Source organism: Bison bison, unplaced genomic scaffold (genome assembly GCF_000754665.1).
Source record: "Bison bison bison isolate TAMUID 2011002044 unplaced genomic scaffold, Bison_UMD1.0 scf7180017864312, whole genome shotgun sequence".
Lineage (NCBI taxonomy): Eukaryota > Metazoa > Chordata > Mammalia > Artiodactyla > Bovidae > Bison > Bison bison.
The window spans coordinates 2,647,798-2,658,601 of NW_011494884.1; the positions used below are offsets into that span (position 1 = coordinate 2,647,798).

Consider the following 10,804-nt stretch of genomic DNA (forward strand, 5'->3'; position numbering starts at 1 on the left):
TCCTGATATACAACAAGGTGGCACTGCAAGACATAGGGAGAGGTCAATCACTTCAGTGAGACTGGGGCAATTAGACAATATGATGAAAAAAACACATCTTGACTCCTACTCACACCAAACATAAATAATTCTACATGTATGATAAGTCTACCTGTGAAAAGATAAATGTGAACAAAGAATGATGTCTTCAAGAGCTCTGGATAAGAAAAACGTTTTTAGGTTGGACACAAAAAGCACAAGTAATAAAAAATATATAAAAACTAAATTAAGTTAAAATTAGAAACAGCTGTTCATCAAAAGACAGCATTAACAGAATGAAAAGGCCAAAAAACAAAACAAAACAAAAAAAACCCAACAACAGCTTGTAAACAAATACTGAACAACAGTTAATGCTATGCAAACTGAAGTATTTAGAGGGAGGCATGCTGATGCCTGAAACATATTAAGAAATACACCAAAAATAAGATGGGATGAGAGATGCAGAGGGATGGAAATATGGACAACGTGATAAATACAATAAAAATGTTAAAGGTAAATTCAAGGTGATGAGTATACAAATGTTCACTGTAAAATGCTTTCAATTTTGCCCTGTGTTTGAAAACTGTCAAAACAAAATACTGGAGGTGAAAGAAGCACTGCAGGTAAAACATGAATGTGGATTTGGTATCAAGTTTGCTTTAAACGTCAATGTGCACAAATCACTGAATCATGTTAAAACAAAAGTGTGAAATAACAGGACTGAGGTGGGGCCTGAAACTCAGCATTTCTAAGAAGCTTCCAGAATATAAAAATGCCTTTTAGTGGATAAGAAAAGGCATAAAACATCCATGTAAGGTAACAAAATATCCAAAAAACATGCCAGCAGGAAATGCAAAGCAAATCCATAGAGATACCACCATACCAGAATGGCTCAAATTAAAAAGAATAACAGCACTTAAAAGTGACAGAGAATGTGAGGCAAGGGAAGACCCAGACACTGCTGATGGTCATCTAACAGGATGGTGCTTAATGAATCAAAGTGCTTAATGAAAAATATAAGCAATAGAGCAGGAGATACACATGTACATGCCATGAAGATATATTAAAAATGGATTCACATCAATAATGATACACATTTTGTAAACACATAAAAAGAACAATATGCATTTTAAAAAATTACGGGGTGGAGGAGCTGAAAATTGAGTCTGCGGAAACCAGGAAACAGGGGACTTCAGGGACCTTCCATGACCTAAGGAGAAAGTTACTTTAACCTTCCCACCTAAGGACCTCCATCCCTTTCCCTACCAAAAAAAAATTAAAAAGGAATAAAGAAAAGAAGTGGAAATAAACAAGGACTCACCCAGGATTTCTTGGCTTTTGGCTGGTCCTGGGAAATAAGCAGCCACTCCAGGACCCCAGGTCTCCTGGGCCTCTGCTGGGGTCCTCCAGAGAGAGGCTTCTGGTCAGGGGTCCCTTGATCCAGGATGGATTTCTCACTTTGGAGCTTTCTGCTCACATTGCATGAACTGTCTCGCTCCTGGAGAGGTGGCACCTGTAGACCCAAGAGCAAGCACACATTTGAGAGCACATTTCTAACCTTGGTCTCTTTTGCTAGTGAATGCACTCACCCTGGCTGCCTCGGGGGTTCTGCAGACTGTGGCCAGTGCTGCTGAGAGGACAGAAGTGAGAGTAAATGGAAATAGGGGACCCAGCACACTGACTACAGCCTCCCACCCAGACTCTGCACAGACCCCCAGGAACCCCAAAAGGGCAGCAACCACCCTGAGATTTAAACAACTTTGGGCAGACACTTAAAAAGAACATGATGCCAGGTGCTAAGGAGTAAATGACCCTGTTTTCTGGGCTTCCCTCATAGCTCAGCTGGTAAAGAAACCACCTGCAGTGCAGGAGATCCTGGTTCGATCCCTGGGTTGGGAAGATGCCCTGGAGAAGGGGAAAGGCTACCCACTTCAGTATTCTGGCCTGGAGAATTCCATGGACGGTATGTATAGTCCATGGGGTAGCAAAGAGTGGGACACGACTGAGCGACTTTCACTTTCACTCACTTTAGGTGGGTGGACACTGGAAATAGATCTTGGATGAAACAGTCTGTTTCAGTAGAGTTTCTTCTCAATATCTGGATGTCCATGAACAACTCAATTAATCTCTCTCACTGAGTCTTACTTTTTGTTATGAAACATTGAGAGTAGGGTGAGATCAGGGTGGCAGTGTAGTCTTTTAATCTCCCAATAGAAACAAGAGGCCTTATCAGAATAGTAAAAGCCAGAGACATGCACAGACAAATGGACCCAGGTGACAGGGCTCCTCACAAACCTCAGAATCTAGCAGATGCAACCTAACTGCATTGCTGGGGGGAGCAGGGGCCACAGGTGCCAATCTCCAAAGTCACCAGTAGATAAGCCCCCCCCAAAGAGAGAGCACCTCCCAAATGGAATCTGAACCCTTGAGGCACAGGGCTGCAGGTGACTAAAAAAAGATGTTCCCAAAGTCACTAAGTGACCTAATAGTGCTGGGGTTGCTGAGAAATGATGGGCAAACAGTCCCTCCTAGGAGGTTGGGTCTTCACTGCGAAACGGAGACCAAATTAATCAGCAGAAGTAAGAAAAAAACATTCAGGCAAAGAGAGGGATGAAGAGAAAAGAGATTCAGAAGATGAGAGGGAAAGGGGAGCAAAGGGAGGGCAGAAAGGCATTAAGCAGTCAGAAGGAAAGGCCCAGAGGACGCTCATACCAGAAGCTGTTTTAACAACAAAATACAAGGTGTAAAAATGGGTGAAACACGTTAGAATACAGGGCATATTGAGCTCTAGGAAACCCAGGGCAAGAGGCAGAAAAAAGGCTTCCTGACAAGGCTAAGTGTTGAGTCAGGTCAGGTATGTATGTGTTTACTTCCAAAAGAATCACTAAGATGAACTAGAAACTTGGATTACCTCTGGAGGAGGGAAGGGATAGAGTAGGAGAGATGGAAGCTTGTCTGGATGCAGGCATGCTTCCATCTTTTTACTTTATACATTTTTTTTTAATTGGAGGACAGTTGCTTTATAATATTGTGTTGACCTCTGCCATACATCAACATGAATCAGACACAGGTATACATATGTCCCCTTCCTCCTGAACCCCTTTCCCATCTCATACCCCATCCCACCCCTCTAGGTTGTCACAGAGCACTAAATTGAGCTCTCTGTGTCTACAAAGCAAATTTCCATTTCTTTCTATATTACATATGGCAATGTATGTTTCCATGCTATTCTCTCAATTCGTCCTACCCTCTCCTTTCCACACTGTGTCCACAAGTCTGCTCTCTACGTCTGCATCTCCATTGCTGCTCTGCAAATAACAGGTTCATCAGTACTATCTTTCTAGATTCCATACACATACATTAATATATGTCTTTCTCTTTCTGACTTAATTCACTCTGTAAACAGGCTCTAAGTTCATCTACCTCATTAGGACTGACTCAAATATAGCTGAGTAATATTCCATTGGAGAAGGAAATGGCAACCCACTCCAGTGTTCTTGCCTGGAGAATCCCAGGGATGGGGGAGCCTGGTGGGCTGCCATCTATGGGGCCGCACAGAGTTGGACATGACTGAAGCGACTTAGCAAGCAAGCAATATTCCACTGTATATATGTATAGTAATTTCTGTATCCATTCACCTGTAAATGGACATCTAGGTTGCTTCCATATCTTAGCTATTGTAAAAAGTGCTGCAGTTAACACCAGGGTACATGTGTCTCTTGGTTTTCTCAGGGTATATGCCCAGTAGTGGGACTGCTGGGTTATATGGTAGTTCTATTCCCAGTTTATCAAGGAATGTCCATAGTGTATCAATTTACATTCCACCAACAGTGCAAGAGGGTTCCTTTTTCTCTACATCCTCTCCAACATTTATTGTTTGTAGATATTTTATTGATGGCCATTCTGACCAGTGTGAGGTGATACTTAATTGTAGTTTTGATTTGCATTTCTCATTAGAGCGATGAGCATCCTTTCATGTGTTTGTTGGCCATCTGTATGTTTTCTTTGGAGGAATGTTTGTTTACATCTTTTGTCCATTTTTTGGATTGGGTTGTTTGTTTTTCTGGTATTGAGCTGCATAAGCTGCTTGTTTATTTTGGAAATTAATCCTTTGTCAGTTGTTTCATTTGTAATTATTTTCTCCCATTCTGAGGTTTGTCTTTTAATCTGTTTATTGTTTCCTTTGCTGTGCAAAAGCTTTTTAAGTTTAATTAAGTCCCATTTGTTTACCTTTGTTTTTATTTCCATTACTAGTTTTGAATCATGTAAATATTTTACATGATCAAAAGGAGGAGGGAAGGCAATCACTAAAGTGGAAAATAAATGTCAACAAATACATTTGTTTATACAACTGGAAACAAAACTGTAAGAGACAACCATATTTCTTCCTGACCTTAACATGTGGTATTTAACTATGTATTCCTCGGATAAAATGAGGTATAAAGACTTACTAAACTTCATTTAGTACCCCTGTCAGTAGTAACAAATTGTTATTATTTTAAAACCATCTTATGTTCGCTATAGGACATGACAGTTATATCACTGTTATTATGACCCAAGATATCTAGCACATGACAAAAAGATACAAGAGTAAAGTTTTTAACCTTCCTGCACAGCTGGTGGGGATGTAAAATGGAGCAACCACTTTGGACCCAGCTTGGAAGTTTCTCAAGGTGTTAAACCCAGAATCACTGTATTACCTGGAGATCCCATTCCTAGGTATCCACTCAAGAGAATTAAAAGCCTATGTCCACAGAAAGGCTTGCACACAAATGTTTTTAATGGCATGACTCTAACAGTCAAATACCTATCAATGGATGAATGGATAAACCAAATGTGATCTACACATTATTTAGCCATAAAAAGGAATAAAGCACTGAAGAATGCTACTATATGATGAACTTCTGTACTACACTGTACAGGTACCTGACAATTAGCCAATTAGCTTTTTTTGACTATAATGCAAATGCCTGATTGTACCAAAAGCTTCTGATTTCTGAGGTACCACTTCAGAGACATCAGTCTTGGGTAAGTTCATTTCCAGCCACACAACTAGATAAAGAGCCAGGCTGCCCGCCTTGACAGTCCCCTTGTAGAAAGCCCTGGGTGACCTGGATGACTGCTCATGTGATTGATCCCGCTCTTCCCTTCCTGTGCCTTTAATTCTTAATTATATTTTAAATTCACCAATAAATAATGAACTGGCAAGCCCCAGTGATGCAAATATAGGCAGAACTCCAAGTCCACATTCTTGCTCTTTCTCTGCTGTGTGGCCCTGTTGTGCCACCTACTCCCAGGGTGCTCAGTAATAAACTTTATGTTTTTAAAGATCCCTGATAGTTGTTGCTGAGATGTATCTTGTAATCACAGTAAGAAGCACAAGGGCAGGTCCAACCATGGCACTGGCTCACTGGGGAAATGTCTGTGGGGGCTGTGACTAGTGGGGCCCAGGTGAGCCCCCGCCCAAGGCATTCCTAGTCACAGCATCATTGACAGGCTGAGACCAACACAAAGCCCACCTTGAAAATGCTTGTTAAATGAAAGAAGCCAGATACACAAGGCCACACACGTGATATGATTCTATTTATATCAATGTCTAGAAAAGGGAAATTCATGAAAACACAAAGTAGGCTAAATGGCTGACAAGGGGACAGGGGAAGGAGGGGATACACAGTGGGTTTTGAATGGGGACAGGGTTTCTTTTGTGTTTTGAATAGGGACAGGGTTTCTTTTGGAAATAATGATAATGTTCTGGAATTGGAGATGGTAATATTTAGACAACTGTGAAAACTAAGTCAAGGCTGTAGTTTTTCCAGTGGTCATGTATGGATGTGAGAGTTGGACTGTGAAGAAAGCTGAGTGCCGAAGAATTGATGCTTTTGTGATGTTGGAGAAGACTCTTAAGAGTCCCTTGGACTGCAAGGAGATCCAACCAGTCCATCCTGAAGGAGATCAGCCCTGGGATTTCTTTGGAAGGAATGATGCTAAAGCTGAAACTCCAGTCCTTTGGCCACCTCGTGCAAAGAGCTGACTCATTAGAAAAAACTCTGATGCTGGGAGGGATTGGGGGCAGGAGGAGAAGGGGACGACAGAGGATGAGATGGCTGGACGGCATCACTGACTTGATGGACGTGAGTCTGAGTGAACTCTGGAAGTTGGTGATGGACAGGGAGGCCTGGTGTGCTGCGATTCATGGGGTCGCAAAGAGTTGGACACGACTGAGCGACTGAACTGAACTGAACTGAAAACTAAAAATGAAGGTACACTTTAAAAGGGTGAGTTTTCAGCCATAAAAATGAAGGCTTTTGAGTTAGTTCTAATGAGGTGGATGAACCTAGAATCTATTATACAGAGTGAAATGTGTCAGAAAGAGAAAGATAAATACCATATTCTAACACATATACACGGAATCTAGAAAAATGGTACTGAAGAATTTATTTACAGGACAACAATGGAGAAACAGACATAGAGAACAGACTTATGGACATGGGGAGAGGGAAGGGGAGGGTGAGATGTATGGAAAGAGTAATATGGAAACTTTCATTACCATATGTAAAATAGATAGCCAACGGGAATTTGCTCTATGGCTCAGGAAACTCAAACAGGGGCTCTGTATCAACCTAGAGGGGTGGGACGGGGAGGGAGATGGGAGGGAGGTTCAAAAGGGAGGGGATATATGTATACCTATGGCTGATTCATGTTGAGGTTTGACAGAAAACAGCAAAATTCTGTAAAGCAATTGGGTCGCTAAGAGTCGGACGCGACTGAGCGACTTCACTTTCACTTTCATGCATTGGAGAGGGAAATGGCAACCCTCTCCAGTGTTCTTGCCTAGAGAAGCCCAGGGATGGGGGAGCCTGATGGGCTGCCATCTATGGGGTCGCACAGAGTCGGACACGACTGAAGTGACTTAGCAGCAGCAGTAGCAGCAAAAAATGAATTAATTTTTTAAAAAGGGTGAGTTTTATGGTATATAAATCATACCCCAATAAAGCTTTTATAAACGAGTATTTTTTTAAATTCAATGATTTTTAGTAAGTGGAAGTTTTAATCCAGGTTTGTAGCATTCCTACTGTCTCAAAGATTCCTCTGAAACCAAGGTCATTCTCATACCTCTGATCCCCAGGCAATCACTGCCTTGCTTCTGTCCACAGATCTGCATTATCTGGACGTTTCATATGACAGGGACCATACTAGACACTGTGCCTGCCTTCTTTCACTCAGCACAACGCTCTGGAGGTTTATTCATGTTACAGACACACCAGCGGTTTGCTCCTTTATTGCTGAATAGTGTTCCATTCTGTCTGTACATTCACGACTTAATCCACATTTAGATTATAGTCCTGAGTTATTATACAAATCTTTGTGTGAACATGTTTTCCTTTACCGTGGGTAAATTCCAAGAAGTAAAATTGCTGCATTGTATAGTAAGTTTATATTTAATTTTATATTTAACCTTTACAAAGCGACTGCACAATTTTATATTCCCACCAGCAGTCTGTAGTGGTTCCAATTTTTCTGCATCATTGTCAACACTTTCTTTTTGGTTACAGCTATTCTAGAGGGTATAAAGTGGAGCTTCATTATGATAATAATTTGTATTTCCCTTATGACAATAATTTGTATTTCCCTTATGACTCATGATGTTAAACATCTTTCCAGGTGCTTCCCATCTATTCATCTTCTCTGGTGATGTGTCTGTTTCAAATAATTTGCCCATTTTTTAAACTGGGTTATGTCTTCTTATTGAACTGTAAGTGTTCTTCATACACTCTGGACATATCTGTTATTAGGAACATGATTTGCAAATATAATACTATCTCCCAGTCTGTGACTTATCTTTTCATTTTCTAAATAGTGACTTTGACGTTCAAAAGTTTTTATCCTGGTGTTGTCCATTTGTAACTCCAAAAGCACAGTCTATAAAAGAGCTTTCTAAGAACTTTAGCCTCAGAGAAAGGTGTGAATATTTTCCCCTGTGAGTTCTTCTAGAAATGTTATGCTTTTGCTCTTACATTTAAGTCTATGTTCTATTTTGAGTAAAAATTTTTTGTATTGGGTGAGGTAAGAGTCACAACTCATCTTGTGATAACATAAAATACATAATATAAAACTTATGATCTTAACCACTTTTAAGTAAACAGTTAAGTGCAATGAAGTACACTCATGGTGCTGTGTAACAATTACCAGCATTCACATTCATCTTCAGAACTCTTCACCCTGCAAAACTACATCCTCTGAACAACAACTTCCCATTCTCCTCCTACCATGGCTCCCTGACAACCATCATGGATCATACATTCTGATTCTGACTCCTCTAGGAACTGAAACCATGCCCCATAGGATTAACAGAAAGGATTAAATGACCAACAGAAATTCTTGAGCTTGTCTTACAGAACAGTAGCTAAGGGAACAGCTTGTTAAAAACGCCTCTACTTATAAGCCACCCTCACTGACCAAGTTTGCCTTAATTATCTCTTGATTCCCTAACTGCCCCCTAGGTAACACCTCTGATACATGGGTCATAGTAATGAGCTCTTAAGATGTTTTTCAGAAACCTGGAGTCAGCGCTCGTCCAGTTCAAGGCAGCCAAGACTGGCTAGGACCACTAACTCTAAAAACTGGTCCTGCACACATGTCCAGTGAATGACCTTCTGATGTCAGAGGGTCAAAAATTCCACCTCAAATCATGCCAAGTGCTTCTATTTTTGAACACGTATTCCATAAAGAAGCATGTAACTGAGATAGGTCTGCCTATCTTTTCCCTACCTCCAATATCACCTTTCCCTGTACTTTCAAGATGATCCCTTGAAGAAGGAAATGGCAACCCACTCCAGTATTTTTGCCTGGAAAAATCCCATGAACAGAGGAGCCTGGCAGACTACAGTCCACGGGGTTGCAGAGTTGGACACAACTTAGCAACTAAACCACCACCACCAGTTCTTTATCCCATAAATATTTCAAGTCCCTCGCCTTCAAGGAGAGAGATCTGACATCTGTTCTCCCATCTCCTCACTTGGCTGGCTCATGAATAAACTCTCTCTGCTACAAACTTCAGCATCCCAGCATTTGGCTCACTGCGTGTTAGGTGAACAAACCTGGTTCAGTAACAGAACCTCACGTAAGTAGAATGTTGTAGTATCTGTCCTTTTGTGACTGGTTTATTTCACTGAAAATAATGTCCTCAATGTTCATCCATATTGTAGCATGTGTCAGAATTCATTTCTTTTTAAGGTTGAATATACACATACACACTCCATTGTTTATCCATTCATCTCACAGTGAACAACTGGGTTACTTCCACCCCAAAAAGAGTAATTAAAAAAAAAATTGGAAAACTCTATAATTTGAATTGGAAACATCAATATGAACTGTAATTTTTTTGCTTTCCAAAGATCCCTAGGTCTCCTTACTGAAAGAGCCTAGAGGTAATGACATTCCAGTATCAGTTGAGGTCCCCAAGCACATTCCCTACTAAAAGGAATAGATTCCTGGATAAAAGCTTGATTCCACATCTGGGACAGGAAATACTCAAAGGAGCCCTGAGCATCTTCTTGGGCCCAAAATCAGGAAAGCCAGAAAGCCAGCTAAGACAAACAGTCTTTCAAAAAAGGCTCAGAGTCAAGCTGAAAAGGTTCCCTTTGGTTAATGCTGGGGCAGTGTAACCTGCTAAAAGAATACTGACTGCAACTGATTGAAACTAAACGAATGTATTAAGATGTATGAGTTTCTTAATCATATTCAAATGTAAAAAATAGAAAAAAAAATCAGTGGGCTTCCAAGGTGGTCCAGTGGTTAAGAATCTTCCTGTCAATGCAGAGGACAGAGGTTCTATCCCTGGTTCAGGATGATCCCACATGCCATGGGGCAGCTAAGCTCGTGCACCACAACTGAGTCCATGTTCCACAATGAGAAGCCCAAGCATCACAAGTGGAGTAGCCCACATTTTCTGCAACTAGAGAAAGCCCACGTGCAGCAACAAAGACCCAGTGCAGCCAAAAATAAGCAAATAAATAAAGTTAAAACTCACTGTTGTCACTGAGGGAGGTAACTAGGGCACCATCCCCTTAGTGAAAACTGGCAATTAAAGGAAAAAAAATTAAGCATGTATCTGCCAAGCCTATCCAAACTGTGTCTCTGGATTACTGAACAGTTCTATTAATGAAGGAATGTTCTTTTTAAGAGAAGGGTTGTAAATTCAGAAAACTTCTGCTACTAATATGGAAAGTATGATAGAGTTAGCAAGTCACTACTTTGTAAATACCGTGAAACAACTGGCTGAAGGGAAGGTCATTAAAGGAGGAAAACTATGAGAAAAGGTTGATGGGACACTTTCCAACACCACCACTACAACATCACCCCCTGACCCCACCAACCAATCTTTGCATCGTCAAGAGTGAGTCAACCAGACAACGTGCTTCCTGAGGTGACAAAACAAGGCATCAACAAGAATCCTTGCCCCCAAACATTAATAAATGAATCTAAAAGTCTTTAAAGCTAAATTTCAGTTTATTAGAAATGCTGGTGACAGAAAATATGTTAAAGTGACCATAAGAAAACAAAGATAAACCTAAAATGAAGGATATTCTATGGGACTAATGGCTCAGCATCTTTAAAACGACAATGGTGGGAGAAAAGAATGAATGATGGGCTACTCTGGAATAAATGAGACTTAAAGTGGGTAATAGTAAGAAGTGTGTAGCTTGTTTGGATTTTGATTTGAAAAACTGCAACATTAAAAGGGGAAACAGGGAGGAGCCAAGATGGCGGAGGAGTAGGACGGGGA

The 10,804-nt window shown here is 40.8% G+C and overlaps 2 protein-coding genes across 5 annotated transcripts in view; one reads left to right on the plus strand and one right to left on the minus strand.

Annotated features, from left to right (window-relative positions):
* The window catches only part of ZNF891 (zinc finger protein 891), a gene marked incomplete at its 5' end in the record, with an annotated part of 131,553 nt that overhangs the window by 62,905 nt on the left and 57,844 nt on the right, over positions 1-10,804 (plus strand).
* ZNF268 (zinc finger protein 268) overlaps positions 1-10,804 on the minus strand; it is a 35,556-nt gene that overhangs the window by 16,428 nt on the left and 8,324 nt on the right. For all 4 annotated transcript variants that reach the window (XM_010852470.1, XM_010852467.1, XM_010852468.1 and 1 more), the window contains exon 3: positions 1,340-1,531. In XM_010852470.1, the coding sequence (XP_010850772.1) occupies positions 1,340-1,531 (192 nt within the window). The remainder of the gene's footprint in view (positions 1-1,339; positions 1,532-10,804) is intronic.